Source organism: Diabrotica undecimpunctata, chromosome 1, assembly GCF_040954645.1.
Source record: "Diabrotica undecimpunctata isolate CICGRU chromosome 1, icDiaUnde3, whole genome shotgun sequence".
In the NCBI taxonomy this organism is placed as follows: Eukaryota; Metazoa; Arthropoda; class Insecta; order Coleoptera; family Chrysomelidae; genus Diabrotica; species Diabrotica undecimpunctata.
This window is the reverse complement of record NC_092803.1, coordinates 162,552,837-162,575,730: the sequence shown is the minus strand read 5'-3', so window position 1 is coordinate 162,575,730 and position 22,894 is coordinate 162,552,837. Positions and strand designations below refer to the sequence as shown.

At 33.0% G+C, this 22,894-nt stretch overlaps 1 protein-coding gene across 2 annotated transcripts in view; it reads left to right on the top strand.

Moving 5' to 3' along the window:
* Nucleotides 1–20,470, top strand: part of kibra (WW and C2 domain containing protein kibra) — a 131,994-nt gene extending 111,524 nt beyond the window's left edge. Inside the window, exons 6-9 of one of the 2 annotated variants that reach the window (XM_072520371.1) lie at nucleotides 505–1,055; nucleotides 8,449–8,789; nucleotides 8,914–9,109; nucleotides 10,120–20,470. In XM_072520371.1, coding sequence (XP_072376472.1) covers nucleotides 505–1,055; nucleotides 8,449–8,789; nucleotides 8,914–9,109; nucleotides 10,120–10,363 — 1,332 coding nt within the window. In that variant the 3' untranslated portion in view covers nucleotides 10,364–20,470. The remainder of the gene's footprint in view (nucleotides 1–504; nucleotides 1,056–8,448; nucleotides 8,790–8,913; nucleotides 9,110–10,119) is intronic. The other variant, XM_072520370.1, reaches the window with a different exon arrangement.
* The last annotated feature ends 2,424 nt before the right edge of the window (nucleotides 20,471–22,894 follow it).

The window sequence follows — 22,894 nt, the reverse complement described above, 5'->3', positions numbered from 1 at the left end:
GACTGATCGTCGAAGGCAGAAGACCTAGAGGCAGATCTCCTTTACGGTGCTCTGATCAAATTAAAAAAAATTATAGGACTCTCCCTTCCGGAAACGCCTCACAAAAGTCAAAATGGAGTTAAATGGTTAATCACAGTCAATCAAACATCATGATATCACCATATCTTTGCATGTAGGATAATGGACTAAGAAGAGATTCTTTATCGGTCTTTTTGCTGAACGTAATAGTTTTCACACTATATTTTGGCTTCCATATAAGTCGTGTTTAACGTCCTTCGCTAATCTTATCCAGTTCTTTTGGTATATACATTTGGAATGGATTGTAGAAGGAAGTTTTATGAAAATTTCATCTTTATTCATCTAAAAGGCAGACACATTATGTGAATAGGGTTAGGATAGATCGCTAACCCAATTAATATAAGTAGTTTAAATTACTATAATAGAAAAAATATAAATCATTACTATATTACTCATTACTTATCATTTTATTTGTTGTTGTTGCAGGGGTGCGCCCAAGTGAGTTTAGCGGACTTCAACATCCATAACGTTTCTTCAAAATGGTACAACTTGCTATCATTACAAGAAGAAGTTTCGGCGATAACCCACCTCAAACAGGAGTCTGATGTTTCTGTTCGTGAGAGATCAGATGACAAACATACCGGGAAAGAAGAAAGTTCCGACGACTCTACAATAATTTCTTCACAGACGTCAACTTTGACACGAAACCAAGAAACCGTCTTCCCCCCAACAATAAATCTCAATTTCGAGGAACTCTACGATTGTTTCAAAAATTCCGAGGAGTATGAATCTGAAGATTCCGATGAGGACTTAGAGGACGACGAAGAAGAGGAGTGTGAAGAGGAAGGAATAACAGTGGAATTTAGACCCAGTGAAAAATTAGATGTAGTTTTGGAACATGGTATCGATGGAGAACCAGAGTATTTCGATAAACAGACAAATACTGAGTGTACATTCCATCCCGAGCAAGCCAAACAGATGAGGTTACAAGCCTCCAAGCAAGGCGCTGTCATGGATGATAGAGGTGCTATCAAAAGGTAATCTTTAAGTAATTTTTTTATTTTTGTCTCTTAAATAAATCAAGAACTTATTTTTAATTCTATTTTGTATAAGAAACAATAAGGATCGTCTATAATCTAACTGTTCATGTATAAACTTATCTTAAGAGGCCACAAAATCTGACGGGATGAAAAAAATAATTGAAAATAGCCAACTGTGACCGTGACATTTTAATAAAATTCCTTAATCATAATAAAGCAGCAGGATACTTGTTTAAACACAATTAAAAGACAGTTTTTTTAAACTATATCGTTAATTAATTTCTTAATTAAATACTCATTACATAAAATCATCTGGCAGGACATATTTTTCTTCTTCTATTGTTATAATTAATTGTCTATAAAATATATTAATTTAGAAAAAATGAATTTCATTATTTATATTAATTTCGTCGTAAAGTCACAATAAGTTAATAAGAGGCATTGATTCCTGCACCTACATTTGAGTATATTATAACTTATCTGATTTATTATATTAACAATTAAATAATTTCTTTGGAAAATAATGTTATATTGGTTATAATGGCTAAACATCTAATGTAGTAAAACCGTAATTTTAATGTTGATGTGAAAATTTTCCATCACGAAACCGATTTTTTTGAAAATAGGTATCTAGACTAAGATAGCTAAATTAGCTAAATTTTTTGGAAGTCCTCTGCTATAAACCAGTCATACATACTGCAGTCAATTAGCTCAATGTACATCTTCCATTCAATCAAGATAACCATTCAAGAATTCTGGAACCCTATACCAACTTGTACAGGTGCAGTTGATAGACACCATATGTATGTTTTGAAGTCACTTGGTGGTTTCCAAAGAGTGTTTGGCGCTTGCGATCTAATTCCTCGCAGTAATGAAAGTATGAAGAATTCTTTTTTGTAATTAGTACATTTAAATTTATAATAAAAATTAATCAAAAGGATTAGCTAACATCAAAACTAGCAGATTAGTTAACTTCTTCTTCCTCAGCTTTTCCCTTTTCAGGAGTCGCTGTTCCTTACTTTTCGCCACTTATTTCTGTCCATCGTGTCTTATTCATTTTAACATTTCTCTTTTTAAGTCCTCTGTCGCGCAGTCCTTTCATCTTCTCGATTTTCCTCTACATCTTTTTCCCTCACTTTTAAGAGCTTTATCCTTTGTTCCGCGTAGTTCTCATTTCCACTGTCTATGGTCTGACGTAACCAAAGCATTTCAATCTTTGTTCTTGAACCTTTTTTGAGACTATAGACTTTCTCTAATCATATCGTTCCTGATCTTGTCCCTTCTAATATATCTCCATCTTCTTTTCCTGAACTCTCTTTACAGGCTACACTTCAGGTCATACATAGCCTTCACGAGCCTTACGTACTTCTCAGGAATCAATTTCTCTCTCATACATCTTGTCTAGGAGCTGAGTCGTATACCTTCTCAAGATATACAAATACCAAATGTAGCTCTCTTTTCTTCTCGCTCTATTTCTCTATCAACTGTCTTAAATCATACAAGGCATTCGGTGTCCTCCTCCTTGGCGTAAACCCAAACTGTCTTCTCGTAACGACGTCTCTCTCGTTAACCTTCGCTCTACAGTTCTCTCCCAAATTTTCATTGTATATCCTACATTAACTTTATCACTCTATAGTTACAGTCCTGATTGTCCCATTTATCTTTACACAGTGATACCATCATGCTCTTCCTCCATGCATTGGGCATCCTTTGTTCCTCATAGAGCAGAGATAATATAGCAGATTAGTTAGGCTAGGTTCAATATGAATGGGAGCTTATTCACTCTTCCACTCGGCAGATTAGTTAACATAAGACTGAAAACATTTTGATGTGGACTAACCATTTTAAATAATTTTTATTATAAATTTCAATATACAATACAATTACAAAAAAGAAGTTCTTATACTTCCTGTTTAAGTTATAAATTTAATACTTGAGTTTAAAAAAAGCTCTAAAAATGTGAAGATACTGAACTAGTAGTAGCTTTCTGTGAGTTTTGTATGTTCTTCTTCTTCTTCCTTCTTGTATGTATGCCTTAAAGCCTGTTTCTTCTTCAATAGTAGCCTCCTAAATTGTTTAAATTATCGCACCATCTTTTTCTTGGTCTGTCAATACTTCTTCGTCCATTTGGTGACTTATCTCGTGCTATTCGTACTATCCTATCCTCTGCCATTCTACTAATGTATTCGTTCCACTCCTGTTCCCGTTTTGTCACCTATCCATTTATGTCTTCTATATTGCATGCTCTTCTTATGGTTTCGCTTCTCTCCCTATCCAACAGATTTTCTCTGATATTCGTCGGAGTATTTTCATCTTTGTTATTTCTAGTAGTCGTCTCGTTTTAGATGTGTCAGGTCTTGTCTCTGACGTGTATGTTAATATAGGTCTAATTGCTACTTATAGATTCTTGTTTTGTATCTTGTCTTAGGTGTTTGTTCTTCCAGATTGTGTCTTTAAGAAATCCCGCCGTTTTACTTGCTTTTAAGCTTTATTGTCGTACTTCTTATTCAACATCTCCGTAACTAGTTATGTCTATTCCCAGATATCTAAACCTTGCTTCTTGCTTTATTATTTTCCCATCAATTTCGATTTTACATCGTAGTGGGTATTTAGATGTTGTCATACATTTGGTTTTTTCTGCTGATATTATCATATTGTATTTCTTGGCTGTTGTATTGAAGATGTGTGTTAATCTTTAGAGCTCGTCTTCTGTCTCGGCGATTAATGCGGCGTCGTCTGCATAATATAATATTTGGATTTCTTTGTTCCCCATTCTGTAACCATGACCTTTATGTACTGCTTGTATTATTTCGTTCATTATTATATCAAAGAGAAGTGGGCTTAACGAGACACCCTGTCTGACTCAGCTTTGTACTGGTATACACTGTGTTAGTTTTCCATATTATCTTGCCTGTATTCGACTATGGAAGTAGATGTTTTCGACGATTTGTATAATATTGATTGGTAGGTTTCTTTTATACAGCAGGTCTAAGACGTCTTCGACTTGGATGCGATCGAATGCCTTGTATATTCTATGTAAAATTTACATTATCTGCAATTGTGAAATCATTAATTTCATTATTGGGTATCTATGATTCCAGTGACAATTATGACCATTAAATGTATCAATTTTGTGAAATTATGTATTCACACTTTATATTCACATCCAGATTCAAAAGGTAGAAAGATTTGTGCTTTTTGACGATTAGTACTGAAATATTTTTATTTTCAATTTTCTGTTGTCACTTTCATGCACTTTTCTTCAGAGACTGTAGTTGATTTTTATGAAGTCGAAACTGAAGTAAATTCTTTTTCTATGATAGTGCTTCATCATAAATGCAATCACTAAAATCCGTGGTTGTAGTAAAATAAAATAATTGTCCGTTGTGTAGAGTTGTCCATTGTGTAGATATCCAAGTGTTCATTGTGTACAGCTAAGTTTACTTCAGGATTTTCCGTCAATAGACTGCATCAATCTCTAGGTAATTCAAAAAATTTTTTACTCCATGACTTTCGCAAAAGGTTGACAATGGCAAATCATCTTCCAGGTCTTGTAGCTTCAGAGTTTCCACAATTTCTTCTCCATTACTATTGTTTTAAAAAAACCGCGCCTAATGAAACTCTTTTCAATTGTTTTGGTTGAAACGTCTCTCCATGCTTCGACAATCCAAATTAAGGCGTTAGCAATCGTTGTGGACTTTTCCAGTTCAGCCGTTGATAAAGAACATTCTATAGATGATAACATTCTTCCCATCAAAAACTTTGTATACAACGATTTAAAATTTTTAATTATTCCTTTTTCTAACTGTTGACAATGTTCTGCAGTATTAGGTGGAAACATGAAAAGCATGAATATTTTTAAAACATTGAGGATTTTTACTTTTACCAATCACCAAAGGTTTTTCTTTTCCTCCATTTAAATTTGCATAAAATAATACGGCCTTTCCTTAGTAGATTTATCTCCAGTGCACTTTTTATTGTGAAATGTAAAAGTTTTACTTGGTAAGGCTAGATAAAACAGACCAGTCTCGTCAGCGTTATAAATATCTTCAGGTAAATAGCCACTTAATAAATTTGTCACTTTGTCACAAAGTTTTCTTTGCCACTTTCGTCAAGGTTAACATTTGCAGCTTATCCAGAAATTGCTCTAAATTGAATGTTATGTCTTAAGCAAAACTTGTCAAGCTAACCATTGAAAGCTTTAAAATTCAAATTGGGTTCTTTCGCGCCTCTAAGCTCTTTTTTTATTATCGGTCCATATAATGGAATGTTCTTCTTTCTATTTTACACTTCTGTTGAACACCTTCTGTTTTAATTCTCTTTTTTTGTTGAACATTTTTTCACTATATCACTTTTAAAAAATGTTTCTTTAAAATGTTACTAACTTGAGTTTTTCCTATTTGAAACTTTTCGGCAAAAACTCGAACACTATAATTATTTTTTTCAGATGCTTCTAACACCGCTATTTTTTCTTTCAAATTAAAAAAAATTCTTTTAGTCGAAGACATTGTTACCCTTAGATCAGAATATCGCAATTAAATTAGAAATGTGAATATAGAATAGAAGGATGAATAAAAAATTATAAAATGGGGTTTTCCAAATCAAACTCGATGTACCTAAAGTACCTAGTTTTATTACGTACACAAGTACGTACTTATCTAATTAGCTTTATGGCTACAATAAGTTATGTACATATATGGATTTCCGGAGCCCCAATTTTAATCTTTTAATCGCCTTTACCTGACTGTACGTTTTAGGCAGGTAAAATTACAATAATTTCTTAGAAAAACTGAAAGCAAATCTTGCCCGGAGTTGGTGTGTAGAGGGTCCGTTGTTCGGGGGTGTCTTTTTATTTACTCAGATATCAAATGTTCGATGTCATAAAAACTGTCGAGTTCAGTAGAGGTTTCCGTTGTGGAGAGGTGTCCGTTAACAGAAGATTTACTGTACTTTTAAAATATTCAAATGAGATTTGATTTTGAACGACTTGTTTATTAATTTTCTTATATTACTGATAAATAACTCGTATATATGTTACAAAAGTAACTAAAAGGACTTAAACGTGTTTTTGGACATTTTATTTACATTAAAATTGTGTTTTAAAGAAATCAGATAAAGATAAATCTTATATAAAAATTATGTTATGTAGTATTTATTTACATTTATTATGAATTCCTTGTGTGGAAGTGACTAAAAGAAATAAGGCTATTCCATGGCTTGCTGTAATTACGTTTTTTTTTAGATGGCTCGTTACTTACACTACAGTGTTTTTATTTTTATTTTGTTAGTAGTTTTAAAAATAAGATTATTTTTTAAAGATTATACGCAGTTTAAATAAGTAAATATAAAACCTATTAATGTAGGTGTCATTATTTCAGTAAAAATTAAGTACTCTTTCTGTTTATTTTTTATTTATAGCATGATACTATTCATTCACAAAAAAATTAATAAACAATAAAAATTTTATATTTCTGTTTTTTTTTGCGTAATTTGCTACTTGGATATTTATGGAATTTTACAACTTGAGACTACCATAATAATATTTCAATTAACTTACCTATTAACTACCATATACGAAGGGCTTATCTTATGTTTGTACGAGAAGTAAGATGGTTAAAAATGGTTTTACTTGTTTTAGAAATATTTGCCTTGGGTGGTTCAAAAAGGTGATAAAAAATAATAATGTTCTTCCAAAATAACCTTGAGTGGCTTCAATATATTTCCTAATTTTGTGTTCTTCTTTTTTTACCCTATCCTTATGCTTTTTCGAGTATTCTCTTATCTTAAAATGGCAAAGTTTACAGTGGTTGGGTATATACTTTTATCTTTATGCTCTAAAAAGCACTTCAAGAAATTAAGAGCTTTGTTTTCAGGTCTGCAAATAAATGACGAAATTCGTCAACTGTAGCAATTGCATGATGAATTTGCATCTTTTTTAAATACTACATTTATCAACAATTAGAACGTACATTGGTGTGATGAAATTCGGTCTTACTGGCTACTTTTTTAGGCCTGCTGATCAACGTATCTTTAATCTTCTATTGACATGATTCAGTAAGTAGACGGAGTAGATTATTGTTGTGATGATCTAGTTCGTCATGTTTTATGTTTCCCTCCGTTACAACAAAACCATGGTAAACAAACAGAAAATGTTTGGTGCAAGTTGTGGGCTAGTATGAATGATAACTGTATTTGAAATTTTTTGTTTAATTATTTAGATGCCGCATGGTACATTTGTTATATTATAACAGACAAAATTTGGTCGATCGTATAACAATTTCTTAAAAACACAGCTCAGGCGTCGCCAATAGCGTTAGAAAATCATTTCGGTACAATTTTAAATGCCGAATACAACTTCGCAATAAAACACTTTTCAAAGTAACGAAATTTACTACTTTTATCTGGAATTTTTTTCTTTCTTTAGTTTTTTGAATATTTCTCCACTAGACTGCATTATTTTTGTATATTCGTCTAGCTCCTAACATGTTCTGATGTGAAATTGTTTTTTCTTAAGATTCTTTCTCCGATGGAACCCATAGATCCTCGTTACAATATTTGAACTACTTTAATCTGGATTTTGTTTACCATCAATGCCTCTGCTTCTAATACTAGAATTGTTTTAATACAAGATTAAAATATCTTTGGTTTTGGTTTAATCGTTATTGGCGCCCATATCTTAATTAGATTGTTAAATGATCTCCATATTAATCCATTTCATTGTATGTCCTCCCTGCCACTTGTGCTGCTGACTATGATTCTTCGGCAGCGTAAGTGTTGAATTCTTATTCAGTTTCTTCTAGTTGTTTTTCATCTGCAGTTACGTCGCTATTTGCTCTTCCTTATAGGGTGAAATTGTTTGCCTTACTTTTGTTAATATAATATACTATCTGTTAGTTAGTACAAACTGTTAGTTTTTGATTGCATTTTAGTTCTGATATTGCAAGATAATATATGTCGTCTGCAATCTCTAAACCATCCAGCATTGTATAAGTATTCCAGTTGAATCAAGCACGTTCCCTTCTCATCGGCCAGTCAATGAAAGTTGTAAACAAAATTTAAGATAATACACAACCTTGTAACCCGGATTCTACATATATTGCTTGGAGCGGTCTTGTATTGTGTTCTATATATGACATGTAGTTTTTATAGAAAGTATTTATCAAGTACAATTCTTTTGCAGTCTTTATTGAATCAAAATGTCCACAGTTTTTTCTATTAACTAAGTCAAGTGCTTTGTTAAAATTTATGTATAGGTTGTACGGTTTCCTCTTCTTTGATATTGATATGGTGATACCTGGACATGAACATAGTTTAGCAACAAGGGTTTTAACCAAAAGAGTTTTCTTCAACTTTATCATTTACTAAATTTGGTTATATTTTATACTTTCAGGTCACAAACCTTTTCGCCTAGCGCCCACGTATCCAAGAACCAATACATCTGTAAACTAAACCGCAGTGACAGTGACAGCGCAATGCCTTTGTACCGAAGAGGCGGCAAACCTTTCGAGAGGCACGCCGTAGAAAGGCGATCGCTACGTTTCCGCCGCCCGTCGGGTTCGATGGCGGCTCTATCAACGCCAAAAACACACACCCACCATCCGACAACGGCGAGGACGTCCATAGATCTGGAACTGGATCTTCAAGCCCAACACACCCGTTTGGATAAACTTAACTCCGAGTTGGGTAGACTGAGAGAGCTGAAAGAAAGACTGGAAGTTGCCAAAGAGCAAGGTTGGTATTTTGACTACTTAAAGTATTAGTTTTGAAAACCATTTATATTTCTATTTTTGCTTTAAATTTAGAAAAAGGATTATATACTTTAAAAAACAGAAATAAACTTTATTTTTTGTTATAGGTGATACAGAATTGGCTGGTTACTTGCTGGAAGACCGGCAGTTCCAAAATTTGATCGCCCAGGCTGAAAGTTGCAAAGCAAACAAAACAGTAGAAGAAAAGAAAGTGGAGAAAATGTTGAGGAAGGTATCAAAGGAGATTTATAAGTTAAGAAAATCGAAAGCAGGAAATGGCAAACCTGACGTCATATCCTTCCAGTAAGTATATTCTTTCACTTTTTTTAGGATTTTTACCTATTTGGAGACAATTCTAAAATTCAATGTCAAGCTATATAATGTGTCTGTCTTGATTGGCTAGTAGTATATTATTTAATGGTCGGCAATGTACGTCGTAAGTAGGGCGTATATGAACAGGCGAGTGCTGTAATTCATCAAGCGAGTTGTGGCTATTACCAAAAGTTCAAACCTCAAATATGAGTAATACTGCCACCGCACTCGATTAGTCAGATTATCCCCTAACGTAAACCGTCGCAACTAATGCAATGGGCGGAGAAACGTCTAATCGCAAATTGTCGTGAGTCACTCTCATGTTCACACTCCATCGCTAACGTTTACACCCAGTCACATTCACGCCCGAGAGGGATAGTCACTCTCACGACGTGAACCGTCGTGAATACCGTTATTTCACATAACGCGCCCAAAACTACACTTGGTATTCGGTTCCTAATAACGGTTCAGAAAAGGTACTTTTCTCCTTTTCTGCACCGGAAAACTACTACTAAAAGTTCCAAGAATCTTTTTTGTAACGGTAATTTCTTTAACGTAGACCATGAAGTGTTGGCAATTTAATCATTTTAAACTCTTACTTATATGTTCCTTTCCAGTTTTTTACAAAATATATTTGTCCAACGGAAGGTATTTATCAGCTTTAAAATTTCCAAGAATTTACTGCACACTATTTACATACCGAATTATATTTATGAGTGAGTTACTATAACTCACGCTGTTTGTTTATGGATACTGTTGATTGCTCAAAAGCAGATAAATAATTAGCGCATAATTTCATAGCCGTAGATAAACCTTATTACTATACGAATATGTGTATTGTGAGTTTTATTTAAAAATTTGCGCTTATATTTTTCTTTCTGAACCCTCATCAATTTCAAAAAGAGTTAGAGTCTACTTCCAACTTTGAAATGCCTTCTTTTAATATATATGGTCTGTTAAGTATAGTACAAATTAAATATTTATTTCATCTTTTTTTACAGAGAAAAAATGGCATTCTTCACACGCTCCGACTCCAGTGTACCTTTCCTTCCATCTCAGGAAGAGTGCCATCAACCGATAGCCACAACAACAGAATGCCTTAAACGGTTAACTTGTGACGACAAACCAGTTAATATGGTTAGTGAAGCTAAAGAAACTCCTTCAAGCAGTTCTGATCATGAAAATGGTGGATCGGAGAGGAGGTACAACTATGTCGTTGACAGAGTACTAGGAGTTGAAGTTTAATATTTATTAAATATGTAGATAAATTACTTATTAAACACGGGGTGATATTGGTAGAACAAACACTGGATATTCTAAAAAAAAATGTGATATTTTATATAAGCGAACAAAAATCTCTTATTTTAAATGACTGTAACCATACAAAAACATATAAATTAGGGATTATTATAGTTAATTACTGTGCATAAAAGGCAAAAGTGGTAGATTTAGTATTTCAAGACCAAGAAATTATTTAGTGGTTAACTACAATTTGACATTTGACATTTTTACGTTTGACTGTACTGTTTTTTTATTTTGACGAAAGAGCTTTCGATTTTATATTTGAGGAAGACTGCTTTTGCTGTTTACTCATATAGATTTGACGATTTGCGAAACGAAATTTGACATTCAATATTAAGTAAGGGAAAAAACTGTGATATCTATTGTTGTTCAATCAATATTACAACGGCAATGTATATATTCTGTATAAAGTTGTAAATTTGTTTATTTAAGTGTTCCATAATCTCAAGGTGCCACAGAATAGTTTGTATTTTTTTTTTATTGTAAGGAGGCATCTTCTATGAAGTGTTCTTAACATATATGGTACGGTGTTTTAAGACGTTGTATGTGTTTTATAGTTTATTGAAGTTAAAATCGGATGTGCAGTGTTCTCTGTTGTTGAATAATATTTTTTGAAAATAACGAAAACGCACAAGTGTTAAACAGAATACCGGAATAATGATAATATCTTTATTATTAGACTGTTAAAAAGCGATTAATAAATAGTGATAATTATAGGGTGATAATATACCCCAATAAATTTTTGGATCTGACTATTAACCTACATCTGATTATTTATATCTAGTGTTAAACAAATTGTTCTTTATACGTCTTAAAATTCTTATAGCTTGGTCATTTCATATAATAGAATAAAAATTAAACGAATTTTAACAATATCTCTAAACACACACGCCCATTCCTTATGACAAGTAGCACTGGATAAAAATGACATATGACACACTGTCAAGGATACATCCAAAAATGAAGAATTTTCCGCATATTAGGTTATAATTTGTTGGGAACTTAACGATTATCATTTATGTTCTAGGATAAGTCGCCTAGGACGGCGCATTTTAGGACTGTCTGGATATATTGTTGATCCTTTTGTTTTCGGCTACTGATTGCAGCTGGTATGTCCTTCTCGATCAATGATAATGTCAACATCATCATTTTAAGTGCCGTTGTAAATTGCGTGCCTCCCGAAACCACACTCTTCCAACTATCTTGGCCTCGGACTACGATATCCTCCTACGCCTAGCTTCCACATATCGTTGTTTACGTTATTTAGCTACATAATTGTTCTTGTACCTATTAGGCGTATTTTATCTTCGGATATGTGCTTTACCACTTTTCATTGTTTCGACAAAACTTGATTCTCCATAGAGTTGGTTGACTTCGGCCCGGTCACACAGCATGATACTGGACATTTGTCACAAAAATGGAAACTTCTTTCAACATCTTGTCAGAACTATTATGTGCTACTTAGTTGATTGCAAAAACTTATTCTTCAGTATGTCTTTTCGGCAAAAAGCAAGATCTTTTAGGAAATAAAAACCCCGTTGCTATTGTCTGGTTCCCATTCGCGATAGATCCGTTTTGGCAATGAAAATAAACGCCAATTTATCTGTGATCGACGGGATGCATTGAACTAACCAAAGAAAGATACTCTTATGATAGGAGAAGAATACGTTTTAACTGCAATAAGGCACTCATGAGGGAAGTAACTGCTAACAAATAAGATACAGTTAGACTGATTGTCAAAAAGCGAGCCCACTTTATCTGTAATGCTAATCACATAGTTTGGGCTTGAGATTTCTACTATATGTATAATATACTTCTATGTGAGAAAGGCATAAAAAATTTGCCAGCTGATCCTAAAATAGCGGTAGCGATATTTGGCATTAACTGCGTAAGTCTGTAACTACTATGTATCATCGCGATATGTTGGCGGTCATCGTAACAATTTGTGTCTTTTCGGAGTCTAGACGAAATGATGTCACCATCGACCTGTCAATAAAGTCAGGATAGCGAATATGGTAGTCAACATGATATCCAATGATCCATAACCATCATGAAAGTAGAAGAAGAAAAGAATCGACATGTTAAACAATACAAGAAGTAATGAAATTCTACGTCTTACAGGGCCTCGTCCAAATTACCTTTCTTTCTAATATTAAGTGAGGCAGATGATGTCTTGTACTATTTGAAGCACTGGAAATCATAACGCAACAGTCTAATTTTCGCGTTTATGCCTAGATCGTGGTACACTTTATTTCCATAGAATGATCAAAATTTTTATTGGTATAAAATACGTATTATGTCGTTGTTACAAGATACGTGTATATCTTAACTCTTTCAAGGCTTTGACTGTTTACATATGTCTCTCCAATTTGGTTTTTGTTTTTGGATATCATATATTTAGTCCTTTTGGTATTCAAAGATGGTTCGTATTTTTTTGTTCTCTTGGAAACTATCCATAATATTTGAAGTTCGTCAAAACTGTCCAAAAATTCCTATATCGTCACTACATCTCATGTTCTTTACGTGTTTTCTAACCTCTTAAAATATTCTTTCTGAAGATATATTAAACAAAAGGGTGTCTCAGTATCTTCTTCTTCTTCCTCTTTATAAACAATTCTGCTTGTTCATTGGCGGATTAATACCTCTATGAAAGGTTTTCACTCCATCTTTTGCGCGGTTGTCCGATACTTCTTCTGCAGATTGGTGACTTATCTCTTGCTATTTTGACGACACGAGTCTCCTCCATTCTGCTTATGTGGTTATTCCATTCTTTTTTTCTATTTTGTGTCAATTCGTTAATGCACTGTACGTTATATTTTTTGTTCTAATGTTTTCACCTTTCTTTGAATCTCTCAATGTATTTCCTGTAATTATTATCAGTAATCTCATCTCTGCCGTTTCCAGTAGCCTTTGCGTTGTGGCTGTGTCGGGTCTTGTTTCTGAGGCGTATGTCATTATTGGTCTTACACTGGCTTATCTCAGTGTCAATGTGTCTGTTTCGTCATGTAGTGTTATTAAGGCATCGTGTCAGTCTATTTGATTTTTGTACTTGATCTCTCACTTCTTTGTCCATGGCTCCATAGCTAGACAGTGTAATTCCCAGCTATTTTATTTCCATTACTTGTTCAATACTGATGCCATCAATTTCTATTTTACATCTGGTTGGTTCTTTGCTGACTACTATTGTTTTAGTTTTTTGAGACGAGATAGTCATATTAAATTCTTTTGTTCTTATGTTAAATCTGTGGACCAGTCTTTGCAGACTATCTTCATCTTGGGCTAACAATATTGCGTCGTCTGCGTGACAGAGTATTTTGATTTCTTTGTTTCCCATTCTGTATCCTCTTCCTTTGTTAACGGTTTTGATGATTTCATCCATGATCAAATTGAAGAGCATGGAGCTCAATGAATCCCCTTGTCTTATTCCGCTGCCTATTTCTATAGGTTCTGTAAGTTGTCCATCTATTCTGATTTCTATGTGTCTCAGTATGCTTGTCTTAAATCTTTCTTGATCTTGAAAGAAAATTTTTGGTATTATTATACAATCTTTTTGAAATTTGTAGGTAGATTATCCTGATATTGTTCTGAAGCTATTTTCTTGTGGCATCTTACTAAAATTTATAATTTTGACTGGAAATAAGCCACATATTTTTTCAATGAAAGAAATATTCAATAGTAAGTTTATTTGAGCTGTTAATAATGTGTGGTAGGAATCTTTTTGTTGTAAATTTCCACGTATGAATTAATATTACCATTAACAGCTTCCCCTAAAATTGTTTTTGCAATTTTAGTTTCATTATAAATTGATTCTTCGACGTAATTTTATTTTGAGACAAAATAAAATTTTTATGTGACAGTGGTGATAGATGGCTTTTGTATGATGGCTGCTTTCGATTTTTAATCGATAGTTATCAATACTTAATAATTACTAAATCGCTAAATTAAATTTAAGTTTTGATTTATTTAATATGAATATAATTACAAAATGCTACAGAATTTCATTTAAGATCATTCAAATAAATAATCGATTGTTGCCATCGACCACTGACATTTAATTTCAGTTAACTTGATTAATATTTGAGGCAGATAAACCTCGTCTTCTTTCAGTACAGTAAAGTTTTACTTTATTGCCGCAAATGAGAACAATAATGAATGTCTTTAATGACGGTTGGCGATAAAATAAGTTGATTTTGATTTCGATTTCCACTTCGTTATTTGTATTTTGAGTAAAAATTTAAATTTTTAAGTAAAATTGTGGCTTATTCCTAGCAAAAATAGTAAAATGGATTATCCCGATACTTACTGTGATTCCCGTCTTATGTATGTTGCACACTTTTAACTGGACTAAACGTTCCAATATATTGAATATTTCTGTGTATTTTGTTCTTTACGATTCCTGACTATTTTTGGATTTTTTAAAGCACGAATGAGAAAACTGAGAAATGGGTCTGTTTATGAAAGGTGCTTATTTAAATAAAACCAAATTTAAACGAATCATAAATCATTTTATTAATTTTCACAAAATTTTTTTTTTTTTAAATTATATCTACATAATAAAAAGCCTTTTTTATTGATCAACTTTTCAAAGTGTTACACTTCTGTGATGTAGTGCCTTCAGATCTGAATATATAAAGTGTGTTTGAGCCTAATATAGACTTTAATGATAAAAATTACGACCGTCCATATTTTACGAATTCAACGTATGAAACGTCCTATAAGTATACATCCAAAGAAGAAACAGCTTAAATATAGAAATAATTTACTAGATATACTAATTTAATATATTTTTGATAAATAACTTAACACTGTAATTTTCCAGAATTTCGTCCAGGTGTTAGCTCTAAACAAACCGAATGTTTTATGCTTCTTCCTGAATGCACCGCGATTGGACCGAAGTCAGTTATTTTTCCATGTAAAATATCTGTTATACTCAAGCTTTTTCTTCGTTAAGTCACGCGCTGAGCCTTCCCATTCGTTAAGCTATAAAAGCTCTATAATTTATAAAAATGCTAATCAAACCTAATAAAAATATACCAATAAAATGTTTTAACACGAATATTAAAATTAATTTTAGTAGTGTGTTATAGAAAAAAGTGTGTGTTTTTAATATATGAGAAAAACCGAAATTCCAGACCTATAAAATGTTAAATTGAATTTATCAATAATAGATCTTTAAAGAACAGTATTTCTTTTTTCTACATTTATTTATATGAGCATTCAGATACACAGTAAATTAATTGTAATTACTTTATCAGTTAATATTCGATAAATTTTTGGTTTAAAGGAATGAAAATGAAGCATTTGGATGAGAACATTAATCGTACCTTTCTATTTACCTATATATTTGGACACTACTGCTACATACCGCTGCTAGAATCGCGTAATAGTAATTAAAAAGGTTTTTTCGTTTTTTAAATTTTGAACCGGTTTAAAAATTAAAACTTAAAACATTTTAACGAAAACCGAATGAGGTCTAACGTGGGGTTCCAATGCAATTTTTATTCTAAAGGGAAGTATAATTCGAATGAGGGTGTATAGTGTATAACGTCATTGAACTTCACAACACCAATTGTCTTAAGAACGTATGAGTTGTTGAAAGGATTGTATCAGATTGGATTTTTTAATGAAAGAAAAAGTATGACAACTAGGTCTTCCGTAGATTTCATATCAAGTTTATAATAATTTAACGCAAGGCCATTCCACTTTTCTATACCTTAAGTTTATATCTAATACACAATTGCTATCAGTTCTAAATTAGCGTTTATGTGATATAAGGTTTTCACTACAGCTTTCGTTCTACGTTATTAGTTACCTGTTAATTTTGACATTGTTACGAGTGTACAGCCTGACCTTATCTTTGAATTAGTAGATATTTGTGATAAATTTGAAAAACATTTAAAATATAATAGCGGCTTCCCACGATCGGCGATTCTACAGATCATCGCGCACAGCCGATGAGCACGGACGGCAACGCACCGTAGACAGAGCTCTTCCTACGGTCCGTGACAGTCTGTGTAGGTCTTTGACAGTACTGTTTGATTTAAATTTATTTCAAAAAATTTAACTCTTTTTTTTAAGTCTTTAATCGAAATAGTACTATTCTTTAATTTATATTTTATTCGGTTCCATGCATCGTATATATCGTTCCGGTTCTCGTTTGTCCATTCCATTTTTTAGCAAAAAACTTAAAAAAAAACTTCAAAACAACTTTTACAACACTACAGACAACTACTTGGGTCAGCGAATAAACAACTTCTGACTTGCACTTGTCTGTTCAAACATGGACGCGCTCGGAACGTGTCGCACGGGCATGTACCGCAGCTTTGATGTTACCGACTTTCGATAGATAGGACGCACCAGCACAGATGTGCCTCGTGCCTGTGCTAGTGCTACCACGGACGAGACATTTCCCACGGTGCGTCGGTGCGAGCTGGTCCGCGCTCGTCCGAAATATCACCGATCGTGGGAAGCCGCTTTTATAGTGATATAAGGTTGAATGCTCGAATAAATGAACTTTGATCAAATGAAGGGCAGATATCGAGCACAGTTTATTAATTAAATCTTACGTTCGCTTCCTAGAGCATCTTTGGGGGCATCTGAAATAAGCCAAGAAACGTTTTTTCAACTGAAGAAAATTAATTAACTGCGATAAAAAACTCTGATGGTTGATAAAAGTTTTTTGTGTAATATAACGTTTTAGACTTACTTCGTCAAATTTGGCCTATGGATTTAATTAATAAACTGTGCTCGATTAATTAATAAACTGCCTTTTATTTGATCAAAGTTAAGGTATAAGAGTATTTTACATATTCTGAGTTTATATGACGAAAGTGTGTCTAAATTTAGATATAGCATTTTTTATTTTTATTTAGGTAATATTTAATAGTTTAATACTGTTTTTGGGATTCCTTTTTACATGCCCATATCATTTTGGTTGATTCTGATGTCAATTTCTGTTGCTTCCAAAGTCTTTATGCCTTTCTCTTTCAGTTACCATATTTCGTTTCCATATTTTGTAACAATGCTATCATAGATTCTTTGTTTATTTTCTCTCGAAATTAATTTGCGACTTATTTGTTGGTATTGCTCTTCCAAAATTAGATTTTATTGTTCTCCTCCTATATACATGTATTCTATTTTTTTGATATCTACCCATGAATACCCATTTCTGGTATTCCTGAATAAGTTTGCGTGTCATATATTTTAGATCTTCGTATTTCTGAGCTAAGACTATGGTCTTTGGGATTTGGTCATTTGCAAAGCATAGTGTGTACAATTTTTCTGTCGTTTAAAGGGATTCCCATAGCACTAAATTTGTTTTTCCACGTTTTCAGCTCTTGTTCCAAGTAGATTTTAAACAAAGCCGGGGACAGACACCATCCTTGTTTGAGTCCCTTGTCTGCCAAAAACCCTTTGGATATCTCTTTATTCTCTATTTAACATATTATACGTATATTTAAGAAGACGAATATCTATTTGAAAAATATAAAAAAAGGGTGTGATTGTAGCTAAAAACAACTGCTTAGATCAGTTGTTTCGAAAGTTAGAGCAGTCGTGATGATTGTCATCCTCCGTAACGGAGATAACACTTAAAGAACAAGATTTTTTGTACACACAACTACACTTCAATAGTAATCATTGTTAAATATATTTGAAAAAAACTGCGACTTTTTAATAAAATTCAGAGACATCGACTGTACAATGCACGTTTGTCCAGTTCAATATTTTCAAGTATATTAAAATTCGTCAGATATATCACACGTGCCGATAATATGGAGAGACTAGTGGTCCAAGGAAAACCAGACTAAAGAAGAAGTCGAAGGCGCTTACCAACACAAACTTCACAAATGCAATATGTGTTACCCAAAATAGGAACACAAGGAAAAACAGCTTAAAAAAGCAGTATGATTCCAGGAAGAAATTCAACACTCAAAATCACTACTGATTAGATGTACAGATTGGAAGATATGTCAATTGATCAGTGATTGTCAAAGGTATTTATTCTCGGACATACCATATTATGTATATAGAAGTCATGAATGCCTATCTTTTTGTTTAAAATCTACGCCTTATCCAGACTAACCCTATTGAGACTCATCAGATAGTGGTAGCCTTTAACCTACGAATATCTAATGGGCCCAAATAAGCAAAGCAGAGTTTCATGGTATTATGTGGTAGTTGTGATATACTTATTTCTTCTTCACTCCGTACCATGTCCATTATTGAATGTTGGCCATCATATTGGTTATCATAATTTCATTCACCGCTCTGAAGAGTGACGACAAAGACTAATTAAATCACTCACAAGGAAACACAGCTTAAAAAAGCAGTATGATTCCAGGAAGAAATTCAACACTCAAAATCACTACTGATTAGATGTACAGATTGGAAGATATGTCAATTGATCAGTGATTGTCAAAGGTATTTATTCTCGGACATACCATATTATGTATATAGAAGTCATGAATGCCTGTCTTTTTGTTTAAAATCTACGCCTTATCCAGACTAACCCTATTGAGACTCATCAGATAGTGGTAGCCTTTAACCTACGAATATCTAATGGGCCCAAATAAGCAAAGCAGAGTTTCATGGTATTATGTGGTAGTTGTGATATACTTATTTCTTCTTCACTCCGTACCATGTCCATTATTGAATGTTGGCCATCATATTGGTTATCATAATTTCATTCACCGCTCTGAAGAGTGACGACAAAGACTAATTAAATCACTCACGTAGGTTATGAAGGCATGACGTTCTTCAACCGGGACACCTCTTTCCACATATTTTGCCCTGAATAATGAGATAGATGACTTCATGTCGTTCTAGGTATCACATGACATGGACAAAATACTCAAATTGTCATATTTTTACGATTTTCACTACTACGGGTTGCTTTAAGGTTATAAAGCCATGTACACAGGATGATTGACACCTCTGAACCAGTACTTACACGCTGAATAGTGCCTTTCTTGTTCCAAGACTATTACGGAAACCAAATTGTGTATCACTACTTTCTCCGTCAATTCTAGCACAAATTCTGGAGAAAACGTGACTCATAAGACTGATTGTCCTATAGTCGAAGCAGTTTTTAGCATTTCCTTTTTTGGAAGCATCACAAATAGAGTTAAGCCAGTCTGTTAGATTGGCCCTGCTTCGTATACTTTATTTAAAGCTATTTATATATAGCTAAAGATATTTTCCATTTATTTCAAATTATTTTAAATATTTATGTTGGTATTTCATCTTGTCCTGTAGCTTTTCCGTTTTTGATATATATCTAAAGTTATTACATTCATATTTTTCATTTAGCGAGTTAAAAAAATTCGAAATAATTGACTATTATATATAAATGAACTTATACCATATAACTTATAAGGCAACACTGCACAGTCGTGACATAATAAAGTTGAACATGTGATCAATGATGTGAAACGGATATCAGTAGCAAACTCCTCTATATAGACATATTTCTTATCATGCATGCGAATACTTTTTTTTAACTTAGCAAGATTCGGGATGATTTTAATTAATGAATTTATTTTTAAATTTGTAAACTTTAACGAGATATAGTGTAATGTAGCATCTCATTTTAATCTCAATATATCTCGAAATTATCTAAACTCTCAGATTATATTAACACATAGCTTCCAGAGATCTGTGTGATTCTATAAATTACGAAGATGTGTATAAATATAAAGACTTCGATAACTTTTTAGAATCGCACAGAACCACTACTTGTCTTACTACTTACTACTTTTAACCTGTATCCAAATACGGATTTTTATGAAAATCTTTTCTGTAAGATTTGATAAACGTTTAAGATTTTTATCAAAAAAAGTAAAATCTTGTAGAATAGATTTTAGTTTCTTTTATATTTTTTTACTTATATCATTTCAACTATATTAGTTGGATATACGTCTGAATCGACTACTTGATTTTTCTGTTTTTTTTTTGTAGTATATGTACATATATCAGTTTTGTTTTAAGAAAACATAAATTATATATAAAATACATTCTAATTAAAGTATATGGTTCTAATATATCTAATAAAACTTGTTTTTAATAAAAAATATGTTTAATTTTTTCCCTTGACTAATTGACCTATGTGACCAGGGCCCTGATTCTAATTGAGATTTCGACTCAAAACATGTCGAAATTAATATGGCGACGTCGAAATGCGACTTTGCGAACCTTTTGGATTTCAGCTGAACTAACCAAACGACGTCACTAATTTTCGATTTATCGAAATTAATTTCAACTTCAAGAAAGTGGTTGAAATTTCATTTCGAGTCGAAATTAATCTGACATGATTGACTGGACTGGGAGAAGTGAACTTAGGTTCAGTTTAGGTAGGCGGTGTTGTCTTTTGATCCTTGCAAGGAAAACTGAGACAAAAAGTATTACTATGGCTGTGTTTTACAGACATTTGCTAGTTTTGGAGGAATTAGAGAGGATAGATATCCGAAGCTCACAACGGAGGATAAGAAGAATGTTACGGGATACTCAAAATTCTTTTTCACTAAGTGATGCTCAATTTAGGCAGCAATTGCGGCATAATAAACAAGCTGCAAATTATTTAATAAGGGTATTAGAACCATATTTGGAAGAAGGTGTTTATGCCTCTAGAATACCCAAAATGTTTAGGGTTAGTATTACTAAGCTGCAGTAAATTTAAAAATATATTAGAATATAACCACTAAGTCAAATCTTAGTGGTTATAACTTAAGGATCTCCCACATCGCCTTTTTTTTCTTGCCATCTTTTCTTTCAATTCAAAATATAATTAAGAATGGCCACTATTTATGATTTAACAACTCAAACAAGAAAAAACAGACGTTCACGTAACGTAAACAAAGCAAACATTCAACAAGCGTAGTGCAGCGTGCAGCCAATAAACAACAGGGCCAACCCAAATTTTCAGCAGTGTCAAAATGATAAAGTAAATATCCCCAGTTTTAACTACAATCGAAATGAATGAGAATCGCTAGCGATTGCGACTGTCATGGCGTAGTCGCTTTTAAATTTCGACATCGAAATGAAATAGAATCAGGGCCCAGTATTCGTTTTTTTAGATATAAAGAGATACGTAAGTTTACATATATAAAATCAGCTCCCAATTAACAATTAATAATGTACTATTTAATTGTTAGACAAGTGTCAATGACGAAGACAAGAGAGTATTAGGAGCCACCTGTGAATCGGACCATCATTTAGTCAGACCACGAATATACATAAGAAATAACGATCACAATAGTCAAATAAAAATAAAGTGTAGAGTGAAAAAATGAAATCGAAAAGGCCCAATACAGATAAACTAAACGACGAGCCGATCTTTTTCTTTATAAAAAGAGACTAGCATCAAAAACGAAATTTATACAAGGAATAACAAATCGAGAAAGATATGAAAACCCAAATATACCTAGAAACACAAGAAGCAATTCGAAGAGATAATGATAAGATAAATTATAAAAACAAAAAACCATTTTGGTGGACAGCAAAGATATGAAATAATCATTAATGGGATGGAGAAACAGTTACGGAATTAAGAATAACAGTGTTGTACATTGCATTCCTGGACCTCTAAAAGGCCAATGATTGTGTCCCAATTAACAACCTATGGAAAGCAATGGAAAACTCCTACATAAATACCTTAAAATTACTTTACGAAGACAATGAATATACACTCACCGGCACGAAAACGGAGCACTTGCATTTTTAAAATAAAAACTTAAAATAATTCTCTTCAAACTTTTATTAGTATAACAACGTAAACACAAAAGAAACAAACTATATTTAACTTTTGAACAAAGAACTATTTCAGTAGATAACAGTTTCAAAATTAAGGAAAAAAACGTAAGTAAATGTTATAACAAAATGACACTCAATTAGTGAAAACATGTGTCCAGATAAACTGATTTTAATAATGAATGTTTCCTCCACGTGCTCGAATTATTGCCTGAATTCTCCTTGTCATGCCTAAAATCAAATGAGAAATGTCCCGTTGAGGAATAAATTCCCATTCTTCTAAAAGGGCTTCTTGCAACTGATTTAAGGTTAAAGGGGCAGGAATACGACTTCGTATCCTTCGCTCAAGCATGTTCGATTGGTAAAATGCGTTAGGCTTTCACGGCCATCATCTAACTTGTTAAGCTGCTTGTTCGGGCTGTTAGACCGTTGTGTTAGTTCTCGACGTTTCGCCAACACTAGGGGTTGGCATCTTCTGGAGATGTTACTGCTTCGGTTGTAAGATGAAACTGACGCCGTGTTGTACTACTGAGGCCATATTTATATTTTCTACTCGGCTCTCCTCCACTGGTTTCGGCATGAGGGGGCGTGTCGTCGTTCGTAGCTGTTTTTTTTTCGTGTTTTGCGGAAAGGGTATTTGTCGATTTTAATATTGGTATCCATGTTTTGTTAATTTTTAGTCCTTCTTCTATTCGATTAAAATTATTTGGATGCTTATATATTTCCACC